This window comes from Epinephelus fuscoguttatus, linkage group LG3 (genome assembly GCF_011397635.1).
Source record: "Epinephelus fuscoguttatus linkage group LG3, E.fuscoguttatus.final_Chr_v1".
NCBI lineage: Eukaryota > Metazoa > Chordata > Actinopteri > Perciformes > Serranidae > Epinephelus > Epinephelus fuscoguttatus.
This window is the reverse complement of record NC_064754.1, coordinates 24,267,059-24,288,240: the sequence shown is the minus strand read 5'-3', so window position 1 is coordinate 24,288,240 and position 21,182 is coordinate 24,267,059. Positions and strand designations below refer to the sequence as shown.

The window sequence follows — 21,182 nt, the reverse complement described above, 5'->3', positions numbered from 1 at the left end:
AAGAAGCGGAGTGTTTTACTGTGATCCTGTGTGCAGTTAGGTGTTCTTGCAACGCTGGCAGTTTTTTGTTGTACTTAGACTTGTCAGGCTTTTAATTCAGGATACTTTGGATGTTACATTGCAGGTTCTTTGATCGTAGGAAGGAGTAAAACCTTTACATGCGTGGAAACTTATAGGGTGATGGAGCCAGTGTAAAATCAGCGTGCCTTTTAAGAGTCCAAGAACGAAAAGCTGGGCATTGATCATTTGCCTTTTTAAACATTGCTGTACTCTGTCTGTGTTTATATGGTGTGAGGCGAAGAATGTGACGATGATACAGATGCAACCACTGTTCAGATGCAACAGATCAGCACACACACAGTAGTTCTGTTTGAACTGACTGTATTGGCTTTGTCAGACAGGGGAGTAGCAAGTTGTTGTAGTCCGTTCAGATGTGCCGCTCTTAAAGGAATACTGTGACATTTTAAAAACACTGTTGCTGGCTTTCTTACTTAGAGTAACATGAGGAGAATGATGTCACTTTAACGTCTGTGTGTTCAGAAAATTGCACCAATTGTCTTTAGCTTAGCTCGAAGACTGTGTCAGAGAGAAATGGCTAGCTTAGCTCTGTCCAACGTGCCTTCCAACAACAACTTTAATATTTTAACATTAGCATGTTGTTTTAGAAGCCATTGTGACAGGTGACAACTTTTCATGCTTGCGGAAATGTGAACAAAACAAAGAGATTCCTTTAAGCATGTGTACCTAGCTTACAAGCTAACAAGACTAGCTCTTTCTCCCTGCCTTCAGTCTTTGTGCGAAGCACTGTTAAACACCTACAACATACCTCTTCACTGAACACTCTTTACTGGAAATGTTATTAAAAAGTATTTTTAAAATGTAAAAAAAGCTACAATTTCCTCATAGTTCTTGTATTGTGATCATGTATGTTTATAGCAAGTTTTATCTTCCGAGAGCTTAGCTGTGAATGCAGTGGTTTTTAACAGCTTGCACTATGGGTTTTGACAGGTAGAACTTTACATAAATGCACCACAAAGCTGAGAGCACTGACGTGATGAAGTGGCACAAACATCTGTATCTTCTCAGAAATGCAAATTCAGACTAATGAAAAATACTCTCAACATTTCACGTACCTGATGGGGACACACGCACTGCTATTAGCCTCATAACTACAGGCAATTTATTTAATTTTAACTGTTTTTAACCACATGATGGAGGTTTAGAGTTACAATGTGTGATCTACTGTTTCACGACTCATGATGAGTTACTGATCTGTCCTGTTGAACTAAAACAGCACAAACATGTGCCCTGTGCCCGGTACATGTGTCCATGTAGTGTTAACACCCAGAGGAGGCTGCAGAGTGTTTGCTTTGACTCCATGCAGGACTACTGATTTAAACCTGGCCATCAGCAAATCCCTTGATCAGCTTAGATGATGCAGCCTGGTACTTGTGTCTCTCTTATTTATTTCACTGATTTGCACAGAGTGTGCCCACAACTGTGTCTGTGTGTGGGCTGGTGGTTGGTACAGGCAAGCTCTGTTTTGCTTTTTATACGTCAAGTATAAAAAGTATAAAGCCACCCACATGAGATGTTACAATCATCAACTTTGAACTCTGCAAATATTCTGTAAGATACATAAAGTACACCTATAGGCATTGTACTGTATGTACCAACATATATATATATATATATATATATATATATATAAATACCAACATTCCATACCTCTAACATGTGTTGCATGTAAGCAGGCATGTATTGGAAGTTACTTTTGTTTATTTTAAATTATATTTTTCAAAGGTTTTTAACTGTTGTCTTCGCATCAAGACCATCAGAGCTGTTGAGTATTTTAATGAATATTATTATAGTCAACAAATCCTGTCAAAACATTGAAACAATGAAGTGAATCCACGAGTATATTCTGTATGGTCAAAGCCTTAAATATCTTCTTCCTCTGTGTCATAGACCTCCACTGCATCCAAAGTGAGAGTGACATGTTCCCTCACTGTAAGATGAACACGGGCACTGTTGTTTATTTTGAGTCAGTCCCACATACACCTGCCTGCTGCAGTAACTGTTAATCCACAGCTGAAAGTAGTCCCTGTTCTTGTTTGAGCAGTATTTGTTTAAACAAAACGATACTGTTGAGATGTTTTAGGAAATTACTTGGCCTTTTTAGAAATAAAAGTATATTTGTGGACCTGTTTTTATATATCTCTGCCAGGGAGGTTATGTTTTGGTTCGGTTTGTCAGCACAATTACGTAAAAACTACTAGCTTGATCCTCATAAAACTTGGTGGAAGGATGTAGCAGGGACCAAGAAGAACCCATTAAATTTGAAGGGGATTCAAATCATGGGGTGGATACACAAATAATTTTTCACTTTTGTTAAGATTGCAGGATAGTTGGAGTAAATGGCATACATCTTTAAGCCCAGTAGAGTTTAGTGAAGTGATAAAAAACTAAAATTTAAATTACGTTGATGCGACCTCCCAAAAGATCCAGCAGAGACTTTTTTCAGAGAAAAATGAACTTTTAACATTTCCTCTGAGATGATGACTCTTTTTTTACAGATGTTTCATTTAATCTGTTTTAACTTTTACTATTATTGCTTGGTTTGGACATATAAATATGTCCAGTAGGAACAGACTTCAAAGATTTGTCAGAATGGCCGGTAAGATATCAGGGAGCAGTCAGGCCACGCTCTTGGACATTTAAAACTGGTAGATCCTTAAAAGGGCTAATGCTATATTGGACTGCCAGGACCATTCGCTTCTGGATGAGTCTAAGCTTTTGCCCTCTGGACGACGTTACAGGGCACCTGTTAGGAGGACCAAGAGATTCTCCTTTATCCCAAGTGCTATTGATATGCTTAATAGCAAATGGCTCTCTGGCTGTATTCCTTGAACTCCCTTTGCACACTTGCACTTTGCACTCTTGTATATGTGTAGCCTGCTTGGTATGGTCTGAATTTTTATTTCCCTGCTCTAGCTCTATTGATTTTTTGCGTGGATGTGTCATTGGTGATGTCCTTTGTAGTCTGTTTTATGTTTTTATGCGAACCCCGGGGACAATAAAGACAACTTTAAACCTTAAAGTTCAGTAGTGACAAAAAAGCCAGTTGTAGAAATCTAATGGCTCCATGTCACAACCCACTTTCACAGGTACTAGTAATCCTCTGGGGTAGCCTACGCACGTTGTTGCCAAACTTCATACAGAAAGAAGTCGTTACTGAGCACTCGTTCTAATAGATTTGGAAGTTTGTGCTAGCAGATTTTCGTAACATAGAAGCTTTGGCAGAGGTCTGTGCACTCTGTTTGCCTTTCTAGTTTTGTTTTCTTTTTGACAATTGTGGAGTTTAGAGAATACCACAAATTTCAACGGTTTACATCTTGACCTACATGGGCATGTTCCTCTTTTTATTTCAAAATGAAAATATAGAGACAAACAAATTATGATAATCTTAATAATTTTCCTCCTGTGAATATACTATCAAAACATATCTCTTTAACTTTCACTTCATTTTATGCTTCAGTTTGTCTTCCACTGCCCACTCACTCCAACACCAGACAGTTGGCAGGTCATCCTGCTCGACCCCATCGCATGTTCAGAGATGGACCATGTTGTGTGTGTGTGTGTGTGTGTGTGTGTGTGTGTGTGTGTGTGTGTGTGTGTGTGTGTGTGTGTGTGTGTGTGTGTGTGTGTGTGTGTGTGTGCGGGAACTATTTTTCACACATAGCTCATACAGAATCCAGCACCTTTCCACAGTAAAGATAGCTGAGGCTGGAGGTGTGTGCCCACTGTCTGGGACACGACGTATTTAATCCCATAATGCACCTGGCTGCCAGTAACATCACTGATGTGGCTCCGGATGAGAGCAAACACAACGTAGTGATGGAGGAAATGTTGATTTGAGAAGGACTGGAAAAATAGTGTTTCTCCAAAGATTTCCTGTTGCAATCTGGTAGTTTCTAACTATAGTTTTCCCAACAAACTGAGTGTTAAGTCAACATTATCTGTTTAGACACCTGCCAAGAGATTCTGATGTTTTAGGGCCAAAAAAACTCAGTGGAAATGCTGTCCACTTCTTTTTCACTATATAAACCAAAGCCCTGCAGGAACTCTATGATCAGCTTGCATTTATTTATTTAATGGTTTTGAAGCTCTGTATTTACATGAAGTAATAAACTCATGTAAACACACAGCTAATTAAGTTTGGGTGATCTGATAAGTCAAAACGATATAAATGTGCCATTATTGAATCAACTATACCTTTAAATTCTCCACTGGGCCACTGTGACTGATGCTGGAAAAAATAATCCAGACTATTTTATGTCACATTAGGTTTTTTACAACTTGGAAAACACACAATCTAAATACTAGGGAGGATATTCTTTTGTTCGTGTTGGTTTATCAGTTGGTACCTCCTACACAGAGCACTCTACTGGTGAACTTGTATAAGAAGCTTCAGGCAGTGAATGAGGCCACAGATGTCTTGAGGGTTGAGTCAAGGTCTGGCGGTTGAGTTCGGACAATCGGCGCTCTAGGAAGTCCTAGAAAAAGTGCTCTTAGTTTGCTTTAAATAGAGACACATTGCAGAGCAGCATCTTGTGCACTAAGAGGAGGACGACGAGGTAATAGGATTGGCTGGCTTTAGCTCGGGTCACAATGAAATAACAAGGACATCGAACCATGCATGATTCCTGACGCTGGATTTGAACCAATCAACACACAGCCAGCTGAATGACACCAAATACTACAGAACATGTTGGTGATGTTAAAAGCTGATTAGTTTAATTATATAATGTTTTTGTTTTTATTGCCAAGTTAAAGCATTAGCTCGTCTAATTGTCTTTAGGTCCTGAGCAACACACCTGGACCTAAAGAGCTATAGAAACATTATAATGTTTAGATATATTGATATTTTTACTTTTTGTACCCCAAAATAACTTACAAAAGGCCGCCAAAACACTTACAAAATATGCAACTCAATGGTATATTACTCACGTACTGTGTACTTCTACTTCAGAGGAAGACATTATACTACATTTACCTGACAGAGACATGTTACTGGTTACACTGCAGATTCAGATTTTACTCACAAAATATAACAATTACAACATGATGTTTAATTGTTTATTAAACTATCCAGTATTATATTAGAATTGAAAGCACCACCTTAAACAGACAGTAAGTAAATTTAAGTACAATGTGCCATCATTGCTTCTTAGTATTCTCCTCCTGCCCCTGCTTCATGTATCCTTGAATACATGCATTAATTTTCTTTAACACCTGTACGGTGTAGAAAGAAATGAGAAACACTAGACATCATGTGTGGCAAAAAATATATTTAAATGGTGTAAGGGCCACAATAATTTGAGAGTTGACATATCTGTTAAAATCATAACAGTTTATTTATTAGACTAATATTAGGACTTAATTTATCGACAGCAGTTTGTCTGTTATTGAATTTTAAACATTAGGCTCATGTGGCTCATTTTTTCAGTTGGAAACTAGTGTAGTTTGTGTTTTATCAACGTTCTGCTCATGAGTTGTTGATCCAGGAAGTTTGACTCTCAATATCTTTCCAACTTTAACAAACTGCTTTAAGCAGGCAGCTGCTGTCCCCCATCTTCGTGCCGCACACTGGCACTGAATCTTTTAGTCGTATGGAGTACAGGACTGCACCAGCCTCCTTTCCTCCCCGGTTATCAGTTAATATGGCAAAGAAAACACCAAAGATCTACTCATGGTCAGAAACACGGTGAAATATACATGGCGAGACATGCTCTGCTCACAGTCTGTTCTCTGCAGAGCCCTGAAGCCCCGCCACTGCACAGAAACACAGAGTGCCGTTTGCTTGTTTATTCAGAGTTTATTAATACTGAAAGGCACACCCTTGGGTTCCTAGCAATACACCTGCCTAGTGTGAAGTAGACTGGATGAACGGCTCCCGAGATATACAAGGGACAGACAGAATGACAGTCAGAAACAGATTATTTGACAGATAAAACTTGGATGTCTAATGCCACATGCTCCAAACTAATGGGGGACAGCATTTCACTTTTCAACTGACTGGTACAAGCGCTCTGAGCTTTTTAAAAAACAAAACAAAAATAAAGGGCGGTGGTGTGGTGGTTAGCACTCTCGCCTCACAGCAAGAGGGTTGCCGGTTCGATCCTGGGCGTGGGAGCCCTTCTGTGCGGAGTTTGCATGTTCTCCCTGTGTCAGCGTGGGTTCTCTCCGGGCACTCCGGCTTCCTCCCACAGTCCAAAGACATGCAGATTGGGGACTAGGTTAATTGATAACTCTAAATTGTCCATAGGTGTGAATGTGACCGTGAATGGTTGTTTGTCTCTATGTGTCAGGCCTGCGATAGTCTGGCGACCTGTCCAGGGTGTACCCTGCCTCTCGCCCGATGTCAGCTGGGATAGGCTCCAGCCCCCCCGCGACCCTCAAGAGGATGAAGCGGTTAGAAGATGAATGAATGAATGAACAAAAATAAACTCACTAAATGTCAAGAAAGGAAACATTCTTAAACCTATTTGCTTTATGAAACAGAACCGCGTATCTTCTACATTCAAGTTTTCCTCATTCACCTAAGACTTTCTTAATTGCTTGTTCTCTTTATCCAGAACAGGCAAACCGAACACTGGCTAAAGATCGGGCCATTTGCATGTTTGCATCAGCCACCAAGCAGCATTGGAAAAACACTGATTATTTAACATGAATTTGCTTTATTCTGTGTTTTACCGATTTAAATCACCAGGTCTGTTTGTTTTGGAGAGGAAGAGACCTCTGGGGATAATTTGGCTCTCGATAAAAACCTCCTGAACAATGAACACTGCAGCACATGGGAGAAGTTTCAGCTGGTTGCAGTCTGCAATCCTCACTGCTAGATGCCACTAAATCCTACATACTGTTCTTCTAAGTTATTATAAAACACACTTCATTAAAACTAAACAGAAGCAGAGTTAGGTGTGAAAATATGCTGCTGCCTCTACACACTGTTTTCCCTCGCTGTCTCAGGCTGCCCGCTGAGCAGTGGCTCTCACTTGTTCTTCAGAGGCAGAGCATTATATTATTTATTATTTATTATTATTTCAATTAGGATTTGTAATTTCACCCAGGTTTGCATTTGATTCTTACACTATTTTCATAATATACCATCAATTACCAACAGTTCATTTTCATCATTCTTTTCATCACCTCATGATGAAAAGAATCACAGTGAAACATTATGCTGAGATAACTGAGCCCTCAGCTCCTGTACTCCTGTGAGTGCAGTGAAATATTGTTTTAATGTCTTATTACATCTAGTGTTGATTGCCAGAGAGATTGCTGGTTTAAATACCCCAGGCTGCATTGCCTCATGCCATTAAAGCATCACATACCTCTCCGTGGTCTCTAATGATTTTCCATCTCTCCATCTCCCTGCAGGGGAGGAAGGCCCCCGGGCGCTCAGGGAGTCGATCCAGCAACATCTCCAAGGTAACCACTGACTACCAGAGTTTAAAGGGCTGATATCAAGGTCACAATTCACAGAGTCTTATAGCACCATTCACCCAGACAGAATCTGATCTGCATGAATGTGTTAACACTGAAGTGGTATTAATACAAGGTTGCTCTAAGTACACACTGTTGCACAAGTTATGAGACACTGAATGATGCTCTGAGCTCCCCTGATTAATATTTTCATATACTTACTATGAATCAAATGAGTGTGTGTGTAATGTGGAGGAGTTGCTCGTAGAAATAAACCCACTGAGAATCATCACCCGAGCCTTTCAACATCCATCCATCCATTTTCATAACAGATTCACTTTTGTCTGGTGTTTCACCTCGCTATATTTGTATATTTTTGGCAGTGTGTTTCATGGATGCCTGCTGCCTGTAGTCTGTCACCTGGTCACTATCTTTTTCTAAAGCCCCAACCGCACCTGAGCACTGTGGGGGTACAAGGCCATAAACTTCCCGAACACAGAAATTAAGAAGAAAATAAGAAAATACAGACAGAGGGCCGAGTCTCTGCAGAAAAATACACCAACATACACTTCCAGTGGGTCACAAGTGATGATTGAAAGCTGTTATTTCTGTATGAGTCTATACATTGTTTTTAGATAAATCCTGCATAGTGTATCTTAAACAACTAGCTAATGTTTGAAGCCTCTAACATCTAGCAGGTAAAGATTCAGATACATTTCTCAGGATGGTGGAGACCAAAGCAAAGCTAAAAAGAGAGTGAATAGTAGACTGAGACTTATCAGGTGGACAGAAACACTCCAAATGAATGCTGGTTTTTCTCTTTGTATGCTGGATGTGTACATGCTAATATGTTAAAAAACAAACAAAAAATGAATGCAATGTTTTAGGATCATTCATATTTATTGATTGTTGTACTTGCACAGCAACATGGAGGCTAATTTGAATCTGTTGGTTGTTTCAGGCCAGCAACTCTACAACAGGACTGACTACAGCCTCAAGAACATCAATCACTCCGTCTTCTCAGGACATATGCAGGTGAGACTGCAGTCTCTTTAGTCTCAGGGGCAGAAAGTCAAAGACAGATGTTCCCTGAATATCTTCAAACACCTCAGAGCAGCCACAGTTCTCTCTGTGATATTAACATGCACAGTTTAAAGCTTCTTCTCCGCTGAGTGGGAGACTGAATTAGTATGGTCTGCTGCACCCAGAGGACATTAACAAAATTAAAATGGATGCTGAAGTCCAATGGTGCTCCCATAGCGCAATCAATAAAAAGAAGATGGCCGATTGCAGAAATGAGATCCCTCAGATTATTACATCTATTTGTGGTGGGGTCGTCACGCCGATGGCCTCAGTCCTGTCGTTTCAAGGCTGAAAGGACGCTGTGTTTTATAGCAGTGTGGACACACGGGATGGACGTGAGTGCTTGGACCTTGGTTTGTCATACACCATGCTCAAATCATTCCACATTCACCATTTCCTATTCTGATCACCTGGCCTGGTAATCTGAATGAACTGACATTTTGTTATCACTTTATTATTATTATTCCATATATTGTGTCCCATTTTCTGTCTCTGAGGAGTTATTATTTCGCCTGAACCCTTGCAAATTACATACGTGTCCCACCCACCAACATAATTTCCAGTCATCACAGAAGCTGGTGGGAGCTTCCAGGAAGAGATTATTTAATTGTTTCCACATTCATTGGAAAAATATGCTGAATTTTGATTTATTGTTTCATTAAGTTGACTTATGGCATATGTGTCAAACTCAAGGCCCGCGGGCCAAATGTGGCCCGCCACGTCATTTTATGTGGCCCGTGAGAGCTTAAAAGGTCTGATTGTCTAAAAATAAATAGGTCAAAAGCGTGATTTGACCAAAAACTACATTTCCCACAATGCATGTCGATTATGTTTCCCGCGAAGTGACGGCTTCCCGCTACTAGACGGCAGTGTTTCCACATCCTAACCCGTTTTGAACAACGTTAATGTCATAACTTGTGTTTGATGTTATTTTTCTTTATTCACTTGGATAGTTTGATCCTTGATTGATGGAGTTATGTGGGTTTCATAACCTGACAAATTAAAAGGATTTATGTTATAACAGAGCAACAAGCAAACACATTTTTTTCTATGCAACTGTAATATTTGTAACTTGAATAAGTATTAAATTCAGAGTTATTTAACATTAAGGAGTAGTTACATTTATTTACATTACATTTGGTTACATTTAGTTACATTTATAAGTTACATCTGGCCCTTTGAGGGCAGCCATTATGCTGATGTGGCCCTTGGTGAAAATGAGTTTGACACCCCTGACTTATGGTGACCTAAAGGGCTGCAACTCAACAGTTGTTTTTTTGTTTTTTTTTTAGATACAGGTATATGACATCGCCAGTCTTACCTACAAATCTTGTCAAACTGACCTCATCACTTAATCACTGAAAACGTGAGAAGTGAACAGAGATCCAGAAGTCTGGAATTAGGCCGGCTATTATCTGTTTATCAGTCGGCTGTGGAGGATGCTGATCAATGTCTCTTCGGGTTGATTCACCAGAGTTACAAAAAAATATGTTTCTTCATTTCATGTGGTATATAGCAGTACAGATTTAGTTTTATGTGCTCAGGCTTGGTGATATTTCTACCTTAACTCAATTACAATAGGTGCTCAAAACACTGACATACAAACAATGTTCCTCAGAATGATTAAGAGTTCTCATTGTGAGCTATTTTTCAAAGAAAGAGACCCTTTGACAAGTGCTGACAGTGAGTGAGCAGATTCCGGAAAAAGCTGTGCATGTCGACTTTTCTTTTTTGTTTTTTGCAAACTGTGAGCACCACAGAGGAAATCCAGTTCACCTGCATTGTATTGGGATGAAAGCAGAAATCTTAGGAGCAGGAATCTCAAAACATTCGTACCTAAAGATGAAACATACTGCATTGCTAGATAGTAGGAACCTTATAAAAAGCTATAGGTTGTTTGTAATTTGGGTGTAGTGACCATTTCAGCCCATTTGTTCACTTAATGTCTTCACACTTGTCTTTTCTGTTTTGTTTCACCTTGTGTTTTACACATCTCCATCTCTCTGTCTGCGTGTGTTCAGTTCTACCCAGCTGACCCCTTTAGAGGAGGATGTTTCTGAATCGCACAAACACAACAAGCACACACAAAACTCTGTGATGACTGTCACCAGCACAACTCTGGGCTCATCAGCTCAGGCACAGAAGAAGCAGGTGAAGCGCCGCCACCGCCGCAAGAGGAACAGCTGCACCGGCTACGACTGCGTGGAAACCAACGGCAAACAGGAGCAGACCGACCGCAGCGAGCTCAGCTCTGATCGCAGCGAGCACGGGGAGAAGAGGGAGCGGTCTGTCAAGAACCGGAGAGAGCTCCCACCTCGCCTCCGCTGCTCAGGGGTCCCCCAGTCGGACTCCACCTCTGAGGATGAGGCGTGGCGTGAGGCCCGCAGCTGGAGCAAAGAGAAAGCCCGAAGAGTGCGCCGCCGCAGCGGGAGCAGCCGAGAGAGGGATGGAGTGAACGGAGGTAAAGGAGGGGAAGACAAGGTGCAGATCATGGAGCTGCAGTCTGTTGGCTCGGATGAAGGGAAGGAGAACCAGCCTCTCGTGGAGGAGAGTGGAGGCCTTAAGAAGCGCCACAGCAGCAGGGCCTCGGCAAAGAGAGACGGCAACATTTCACAGAGGGAAAGCTCACACAACAGAGACCAGGAGAAGGGTTACAAGTCAGGGGACAGTTCCTCACTGGCAGAGGACGCCGAGGAACTCATCACCAAGAGATACCAGGAGAAGGGGTCAGGGGGTGGGGACATGTCAGTGCCCACACCACAGAAACACTGCAGTATGAATGGAGGCACAATACGGCAATGCTCTGATGACTCTGAGATGGAGGTCTGCAGGTTAGTGGGTGTTTATGAGCCTAATATAAGTGTGGGTGGGTGCACTTCTCATCTGTCAACATCAACTTCAAGCTCAACTTTGACTTTATCGTCCAAAAAGGAAAATTCTCTTAGTCAGGGATCCAAAAATACCCCAAAAAACAAAGACAGTAGTACAGAGGTTGCATATCATTACCTGCTCTTAATGTCTGTACTGTATATTTATTTTCTATGTGTGTGTGTGTGTGTGTGTGTGTGTGTGTGTGTAGGATCTGCCACTGTGAGGGGGATGACGAGTGCCCGTTGATAATGCCTTGTCGCTGCACGGGGAGCCTGAGTTTTGTCCACCAGGCATGTCTCAACCAGTGGATCAAATCCTCAGACACTCGCTGCTGTGAGCTCTGCAAGTTTGACTTCGTCATGGAGACGAAGCTAAAACCTTTACGCAAGGTAGGCACATACTCATAAATCTCACTCACAGCTATGAACTGTGATTTACTGTCAGGCTGTATTAATGAACACCATTTCCCTCCCTTCAACTAATACTGCCTCTCATCTCCCTCTCGATCTCCACCCCTCTGTCCTCCAGTGGGAGAGGCTACACATGTCGAAGGGCGAGAGGAGAAAGATCTTCTGTTCAGTCTTGTTTCACCTGATAGCAATAGTGTGTATGTTGTGGTCAGTCTACGTTCTGTTCAAGAGAACAGCGGAAGAGATCAGACTTGGGAAGAACGGTAAGTAATTCCTCCCGCTCCCTCGCCCACATACCAGAGACACACAGAGTAGAGGTGTTATGATCCACGGCGGGCAGATTTGATTGTAAAACATGATTTCTCACACACAGGTGGTGTAAGTAAAGCCAAAGAACATTTCTCACCTCAACAAAAATTGTTTAAAAGTGCATTGTTTACATCAGCGTGCAGTTTTCCTGTCCTTTCAAGATTCAAAGGCTGTTGTTTTTTCGCATGATCATAAAAATAGTGAAACACAGGGTTCGCACGGTCATGGAAAACCTGGAAAAGTCATAGAATTTCACAGTCATATTTTCCAAGCACAGAAAAGTAATGGTATTAGGAAAAATCATTGAAAGTTTTAGAAAACTTTGTTTTGTGTGTAATGAAATTGTTACAGTAATCTTCCATGGATAGCCTCTCACATCATGTAACATAGCAAATAATTTTCTGCAGCTGTTCTTCTTCTTCTTCTTGCAGCGGCAAGAAAAAAAACTTAATTATGGGTGCTTAAAAAGTCACGGAACAGTTTGAAAAGTTTGTCCATGAAAGTGTATGGGAACCCTCTCCTATTCTTGAGACTAAAAAGGCTAGTGTACAATAAAGAAAATAATACAGGAGTAAATGTATAAATTATACCAGCCTCACACCCAATGACTTCTGTAGCAATTTTACTGTCACAGATTAATTTCTAATGTCGGAATAAAATCAAGAGAATTTTATCTCAGTTGGAGTGCGCTCCTGTGATCACCATTGTTTGGTGAAACGTGACCATAAAACTCAGCCAGAGCTATCTTTTTCTCATCTTGACCTTCAGACGAAATCAGACATGTTTAATAATATTGCAAGTTTTTAGTCTTGGCTCATGCAAATACGGAAGTTCAATGACATGAACTTTGTCAGCAACCAATGGCTACGCTCTCTCCAGCACCAAACAGGAAGCCACAGACTGGGTAGACAGTAAACATGGAGGGCAATGTGGCGAGGCACAAGAACGTGAACAAGTCTTGGTTCTCTTGTACTGTGTAAAAGGAGGAGAAACTGGGGGAGTTGTGGAGTGAACAAGAGTCTACATAATCTTGTTGTAGTCTTGCAAATAGTGACCCTGCAAAATCTTCAGTTTAAGAAATCTTATAGTGTGTAATTAAAAACTCACATTGTCTTTAGATGTGAGAGGGCGTCAGACTTAAGAAGACTTATCAAATTCTTTTAGGCATCAGAAAAACACACATTCATGATGAAAAGATGAAAAACATTTGAATATACTATGTAGTGCAAGTATTTAAATGCTATAGCTTTATAGGGAGGTGGGCTGTGCAGGCTATAGTTGTAAGACAATATATTATATTATAAACTGTCAGTATAAATTAATACACTACCAGAATTTTTATCACATCCCGTCCACACATCATGCTGGTAAAACACTCAATACAAACAACACAGGAGCATTAAAATGCTGCACTGTAGCGCCCCTAGAGGTCAAAAACTTCTTAGGGTACCTCGAGCCATTACACCTGTCTGACTCTGGTGATGTGATTTTGAAGATACATGTTCTGTGTAGTCACTCAATGTGTTCATGTGAATAGTGTGTGTGTATTGTCTAGTATAAATCTCCCAGGTTATGTTACTGTGATGGTGATCCACACATCCCTCCACACATTAGCGGTAAAGCTTGAGAGAGAAGAGGGAGAAGACACTGGTTTTCTTTAATGTTGCTGCTGTATGAAACTCAGAAAACTAAGTGTTTACAAATAAGTTTCATTTCAACTTACAACCAGATCATGTTCTGTTTTCCTCAGAGCTTATCATCAGGGGCTTTTCTGTTACCAAGTAGATGACTATTGATACCTAATGCTGAAAACAGAAGTGCTGCCCTCTTTCTGTTTTGGTTGCACAATGGTTGATCCACTTCCTTTGTGCCGGGCCCACATTTTCCTGGGAGATTGTACCCATTGGCTTACAGGGAACTAATCTAAATGCAGATGGTGTCATCACTCTATAGCTATTACACTGAGCAATCAGTATTAGGATTAAGCAAAACACTTGTCTGTTTTCACTTTAATGGGCTGAATCATGAAAGAGCACCAGTGTGTTCTTTGAAGAAATATTAATTTCTTCTACAGTGAGTCAGCAGGTAGCTCTCTGTTTCTACTGACACTGACGAGTCACATGATGCTCCTCATCGAATAAAATCCGGGATGTGCTGGTTACAGCCTGATGAACAGCTTGTTTGTCAGAATTTATGTCATTGCATTAAATAAAAAATAGTTCCCTCAGTGCTTTTGTGTGTTCATTGTTGTGTTTGTTGATGGTGTTGTGTGTTGTGCTGTGTTCATAGTGTATAATCACGCTCATATCGTAGGACCTCGGGTCAGAGGCAGTAAACATAGATGCAGTACGTTAAAAACACTTAATATATATTAATAAACATTAATATATATTTAATGTACTTTATAAATAATAGCGTAGAACACGTTTAATTAGAGATCATTTAGATAAAGAGAAATTACATTCACTCTTGATTGCAGACGATTTTTGGAGAGTTTCTCTTCTGAAGTACAATACGCCACAGGGTAAGCACAGCTCTGCACACACCACCATCATGATCCACCACACCTCCTGCAGGTTGACGAACATTCGCTCTGTGTGTTTGTGTGTGTGTGTTTGTGCGTCCTCAGGTGTGCTGGAGTGGCCCTTCTGGACCAAGCTAATTGTGGTGGCCATCGGCTTCACAGGCGGCCTCATCTTCATGTACATCCAGTGTAAAGTCTACCTGCAGCTGTGGCACCGCCTCAAGGCCTTCAACCGCATCATCACTGTGCAGAACTGCCCCGAGAAAGACCTGCACAACCCTCAGGCCCAGCCCAACGCCCTGACCAACGGCAGGCACGAAACAGTGGAGGTTCCCGTCGCTCCAGCCCCCGTCCCGGCTCCAGACGCACAGGTGGACTCGGACATGTCGGTGGAAGCTGCGGTGGCTCCCGCACAAAACCCCGTCTGACTGATTCTCTCCTCCCACTCAGAAAGAGTCCTTTATCACACCCTGCTCATCCAGCAACACAAGATGGTGTGAGCACCGTGTGATTTAGACCCGTACAGTGTTTTAGTGTTGTTTGTCTCAGCTCCTGTGAGTGCTGATCTTGAGACACGAGACAGATTTAAAGTCCTTCAGTGATCGAGGAAAACCGAAAGGCTCAAGGGCTGCAGTGGCGTGAATGTGCAAAGTAACGAAGAATGTGGCAGGCCAGAAAAAAGGAGAAGAGAGGAGGTGAAGAGATGTAAAGGAAAATAAAGCCATCAGCAAGAGAAGTTTGTAAAGACTGTAGTTATGTGATATATTGACAGTTTTATTCCTGTATGCACTTTCTCAAACTGCACTGACGTGATTTGAAGGTGTGAACACCCTGTGGATGCTATTAAAGCTCTCAGTATGCTTCAAATGAACCTCAGATGACACGTCTTACAGCCGCGTCCTCAGGCAACAGTGTTAGTAGTTGTTTCCAAATGGCCAGAGGCCTGCTGTCACAGAGAGGAGCGAGATGAGAGGACTCAGACTCTCTCCTCAGAGGCATTCCTGGTGTTGCACTCGGTTGTCTGGTTGTGCAAAAGAAAAAAAAAAGGTTGAAAGCCAAGTTCACACCTCTGCACACCAGGAACTGTCACTGCGTCAAGGGGTGGTTATTGTGGACGGGGAACATGCGTGCGGTTACTATGTTGGTTGTCTGCATAGAGGAAAATGTTCACAAGTTTGGTGGCGCGGTCTCATCACATGGAGGCAAAAAGTATGAGCTTAAAGTTAAACTGTCAGACATATAAGCACTTAAACAAGGCCGAGACATATGCCATGTCTTTAACCACCTGGAAGATGCGAGGTTGAGCACTGGTTGCTGTTCTGGTGCCTACTTTGTGCCAACTCTCAAGGGCACGGAGGCAGGTTGCGTCTGAAGTTGCTAAGCGATCATAACCAGCACTGTATCACAGTGTACCTACCAAAAATCCCAGGTTCGTTAGTCTTCAACGCGAGACACCCCGAGGTGAAGGAAACTGTTTAATTGTTTCCATGACATGTCTTCTCTCAGACTAGTGGGAAGAAAACGCCTCACAGCAAGAGGGTTGCTGGTTCAAGTCCTAGGTGGGGTGTTCGAAGCCCTTCTGTGTGGAGTTTGCATGGTCTCTTAGTGTCAGCGTGGGTTTTCTCCGGGTACTCCGGCTTCCTCCCACAGTCCAAAGACGTGGAGGTTAACTGGTGACTCTAAATTGTCCGTAGGTGTGAATGTGAGTGTGAATGGTTGTCTGTCTCTATGTGTCAGCTCTGTGATAGTCTGGCGACCTGTCCAGGGTGTACCCTGCCTCTTGTACAATGTCAGCTTAAAAACTGTGAAAATTGTTTTGTTTTTTTAAGATTGTTGACATTTTTTTTCTGATTTATGGCATGATAAAAACAGATATCAAAAATTCACCCTTCAAAACTTTGACTCTGATGTGTCAACAATCTGAAACAAGAAATTTTAACCTGAATTTATCCAGTGTTCAGATTTCTGTTACAGAAATATATACAAATCAGTCTCGCCGACAGCGTGTATTCTAATATGTATTTTTTATTCTATATGTATTCTAAATAATGCACACTGTGGGACTGTGTCTCTTTGTAGGCCTTGTTGTGTTGCATTTGGTTGTACACATGAGATGTGATGGAGAAGGTTGCACACCTGGCCAACTGTTACATGAAGTGTGAGCGGGCGTACACCTGATAGAAGGTCTCAGACGCTGTTAAGACAATCCAACGACCACTTTGTTTGAAGCATACTGAGGCCTTAACTCTCCTTCTGGACAATCAGGTCTTCAGACACCAAAGAGTAAAGACATGATAAGTAGAGAAACAATTATTTAAACTGTATATTTAGCTCAGTCTGAAATCTGAAAATCTAATGTTTTGAAAGAACTGACTTTATTTATTATCATAGAGGAGAGTTTTGAATATTTCCTATAATTGAAAATCTCGAGTAGCCAGTTGTTGATGACGTTTTGTTTCGACAGTTTGCAGCTTTATGACGTCCGTTATTGAAACATTGATGTAACTAGAGCTTTCATGGTCGCCATCCTGTGATGTTTTTAGACTTGACACACTGTGTGAGTGACTGAGCAGTCAATTGAAAAAAAGAAAAAAAAAAGGCGACTGTTGTTTACACTTGTCCACTTTTCTACAGGTTTAATTTGGGTTTTTTTAATCAGTGTCGCTGTCACACCACAGGAAGTACTCTGTGTCTCATAGCCACCATGACGTTAGAGCACCCAACATCTCCGTCAAAATCTTTTTTCTATCTCTGATTGGATAACATGGAGTATTCAGGTTACATATGACTCATATTTGTTTGTGCAATAAACAATGAATGTAGAACCCCTCACAGGCTGGTGTGGAGTTACTGAGTCTGGCGCCATCTTGTGGACAGTCAGAGAGCAGCAGCAGCATCTCCCCCCACACAGGCACATAAACCCTTCCTCTATTCAAGTCTGGCAGTGTGATGCTCAGCTCCACAGTCTTTGATACTGAGCCACGTATGATTATTTTCAGTCCGACATCAGCAACATCTCATCCACATCCTCATCATCCAAATCATCTTCATCATCCTCATTGTCATCTTCTGCAACATCTTGTTTCTCCTCCTCCTCCTCGTTCTTTGTGTCCAAACCTTTGTTAGACACCTTTCGCAGTTTAATATTTGGAAGTTTCTTCAGATCACCGGTCCACTCCCTGCCACAAAAAAGGATCAACAAACGTCATCAGAGAGGATGTTTATGAATCCTCAAGTTGTCACATGAGCAAATCCTACACTTAAAATCAGCAGTGTGAAGGATTTAGTTGTGTCTACGTCTAGTTGTAAAGATTGCAGATTTCAACCAGCTGAAACTTCTCCCAAGTGCGTATTGTGAACTCCCGGTTAGGATTTCTTCAGTGTTCATGGTTCAGGAGGTTTTTACTGGGAGCCTAATTATCCACAGCCGTCTCCTCCTCGCCAAATCAAACAAACCAGGTCATTTAAAATGGTAAAAATACTGAATATACCAGTTTCATGTTAAAACTCTGTGTTTTTCTGATGCCATTTGGCTCGTTGCAGAGGGGCTGCTTACTACAGTGCCTGACGTGAAAGTATGAATGGCCTTATCTCGAGCCAGTGTTTGGTTACACTGTTCTGGGCTACTGTAGAAACATGGCGGACTCCACTGACCTGCTCCCTGTGTAGATATAAACGACTCATTCTGAGGTAACAAGCTGAATAAATACGGCCACTTCTCAAATACATAAATAAATTCAAGCTGTGACTCTTGCTGACTCACCTGAATGTCTTCAGATGCTTTGCGTTAATGATGTCTGGGATCTCTGTGAAGATGACAGAACACAGGATCATGTCATGGAGGATTGTCCAACACTGAATGTGAACATGTTTAGCTTCACTGTGCCTACTTATACAGTGATGGACTCACCAAACCCAATGCCCTCATACTGTGCTCGCTCTCGCTCGACCGTCTGTTTGATGACAGCCTCCCTGGCGCCATGGAGACGACCCTGCCGACCTTTGATCCCATTCATCAGCTCAATCTGCTCGAGCTCAGAATCAAACCTTTGGAGGTACCTACACACACACACACACACACGAGAACACACATCAGTTCACTAAACATCAAGATACAGAGTGCTGTCAGATTTCAGAAATAAAAGAAAAGCTGTTCTACTTAAAATGATGAATGGCAAAAACAATATCAATATAAACTGTAAATCTTTGACCTCTCTATGATGTCACAGGCATCTTTTTTAGTGTAAGTCGTCTTTTCTGGATCCAACTGTTGCTGAAACCACAACAGCTTCTCACCTGAGAGTCAAGAGACAAATACAAGAGACAGTGTTTGATGAGGAGTGATTTCACTCAGCCAGCATGAATGTAGAGTACACACACACACACACACACACACACACACACACACACACACACATATATATATGATAAACAAACTCACCGATGCTGCTCAGACGAGTTGCTTTGTCATTCTTCTGCCTGTAGCATCAGAGAAACCAGTTAAATGAAATAAGACAGTGTGTGTCGAGCAATTTTTGATTACATTATAATGTATATACATTTATATCAGCGTGTTTTTCCAGAGGACATAATTCAGCCTCGTATGTGCAGTTCACTAAAAAGTATGTTTTCATAAAATACAAGATAAGCAGGTAAACTTCCATTTTTATGTCTTCTTCAATTTCCTCCTGTGTGTCTCCATCCACACTCTGTATTCATTCACTGACTTTATGTAAACAAAATGTTATATATTCCTTTCTTTTATTCAATTTTCAGGAGTTATTTGGCCCGTTGTTTCACAAAAGATTGAGTCAGTGTCTTTTAGTTCAGTCAAGTTTAAAGTGTTTTTTACCAGTTAGACCCAGCTGAGTGTTTCAACATGCTGACTATCAGGAGGACGTAGGTGGAACTATGTGAGGATTCAACAGTAATGCTGAAACATAACCTTTACTCTGCATAAATATTCTTATTGTCTTTTTTTTGCTTGATAAAAACAAGCCAGATTCCTCATTATCAGTGATGGAAAGTAACTAAGTTCATTTACTCAAGTACATAATTCTACTTTACTCAAGTATTTCCATTTGATGCTAATTTATACTCTTACTCTGCCACATTTCAGTGGCAAATATTGAACTTTTAACTCCACTAGATTTACCTGACAGCTATACTTACTAATTATTTTGAAGGTTTTACATACAAAATATATCAGTTTATAAAATCTGACACATTATAGATTAATCTTTGTGAAATAAACAACCCAACACTGTTAAAACAAGGGCTGTATTTAAAAAAAATATTTTCGTTATTGACTAATCTACTGATTATTTTCACAAATAACTTATTGTTTAGTCTATAGTGTCAAAAAAATAATGAAAAATGCCCATTACTATTTCACAGAACTCAAAGTTACATCTACAATTTTCTTCTTTTGACCAACCAACACTGCAAAATGTAAATATTTTTCATTTACTGTCATTAATGTTCTCACATTCTCACATTTAAGAAGCTCGAACCAGCAAATGTTTTTGTTGTCTGACATTCATCTATAATCAAAATAGTTGCAGACTAATTTTCTTTTGACGGACTAAACGATTAATTGACTATTTGTTGCAGCTCTTATGAAAACGTAGTTTCACTTAGCATAATTTCAACAGGCTACCACAGGTACTGCTGCTTACATAGTGGTGCATCCATAATGATAATTAATAATATCACGTCACACTGTCAGGACTCACTCTGCTAACTGATAAGTACTTTTAATTCTGTCACTTAGAAAAGAACTTTTAAACTTCTACATATACGTAGCATAGAGGTATTGCTTATTTTATTTAAAAGATCTGAATACGGTGCCTATAAGCTCACTGACTGACAGCCACATGTTGCACTGTAAACATATTAAATTTCATGCGATGTTTTATCTATGAGTAATTTTAACAACACCGAGAGTCCCTGCATCATACTTGTGTGTTACTTCTTATCCCCACACCTTTCTTTCTTCTTCAGTCTGATTTCTTCTCGGGCCAGGTAAGCAGCTTTCCTGCTGTACGGGTGAACAACCTTCTCCGGAGCTTTGCCTTTTCCTTTCTGAGCTTTAGGCTGAAAAATAATATCAAATAATAATAATTATGAGCGCGAGAGTTATTATCAGTTAGCTGGTGATTTAAATAACTGTTATTATCAATAATGTATTGACAGAAGTAAGTTACAGCAGCCTTACCATCTCTGCTGTTTGGAAACACGCGTAGTGCTTCTCTGTTGACAACGGGACCGGAAGTGTGCTGGTCCGTCATCGTATTCCGTCCGGATGTGTTGCGGTGAAAATAAAACGGTTCCTGTTTTCAACGCGTCAAAAAATTACAAGCAGTTACTGTAAAGTCATGAAGTTAAAAAAAAATCCTGTTAGTTTGACGATGGCGTAATTAAGAATTCTGCATCCCAGGGATTTTACAACATTTCCTGTTACGCTGTATATTTAACCTCACATTATGTTTATTTGG

At 40.9% G+C, this 21,182-nt stretch overlaps 2 protein-coding genes across 2 annotated transcripts in view; one reads left to right on the top strand and one right to left on the bottom strand.

Annotated features, from left to right (window-relative positions):
* Positions 1-15,914, top strand: part of marchf1 (membrane-associated ring finger (C3HC4) 1) — a 31,440-nt gene extending 15,526 nt beyond the window's left edge. Inside the window, exons 3-9 of the mRNA XM_049571248.1 lie at positions 7,444-7,494; positions 8,450-8,523; positions 10,593-11,402; positions 11,651-11,831; positions 11,971-12,115; positions 14,641-14,685; positions 14,791-15,914. Of these exons, the coding sequence (XP_049427205.1) occupies positions 7,444-7,494; positions 8,450-8,523; positions 10,593-11,402; positions 11,651-11,831; positions 11,971-12,115; positions 14,641-14,685; positions 14,791-15,113 (1,629 nt within the window). The 3' untranslated portion in view covers positions 15,114-15,914. The remainder of the gene's footprint in view (positions 1-7,443; positions 7,495-8,449; positions 8,524-10,592; positions 11,403-11,650; positions 11,832-11,970; positions 12,116-14,640; positions 14,686-14,790) is intronic.
* Positions 15,915-17,038: 1,124 nt separating this feature from the next.
* Positions 17,039-20,980, bottom strand: tma16 (translation machinery associated 16 homolog). The gene is made up of 7 exons (XM_049571260.1): positions 20,903-20,980; positions 20,672-20,781; positions 19,127-19,164; positions 18,897-18,981; positions 18,596-18,744; positions 18,449-18,491; positions 17,039-17,864 (listed from the first exon to the last, which is right to left on the bottom strand). Exons 1-7 carry the CDS (start codon positions 20,903-20,905, stop codon positions 17,681-17,683), a joined length of 612 nt encoding a protein of 203 aa, XP_049427217.1. The 5' UTR covers positions 20,906-20,980; the 3' UTR covers positions 17,039-17,680.
* Between the last annotated feature and the right edge of the window lie 202 nt (positions 20,981-21,182).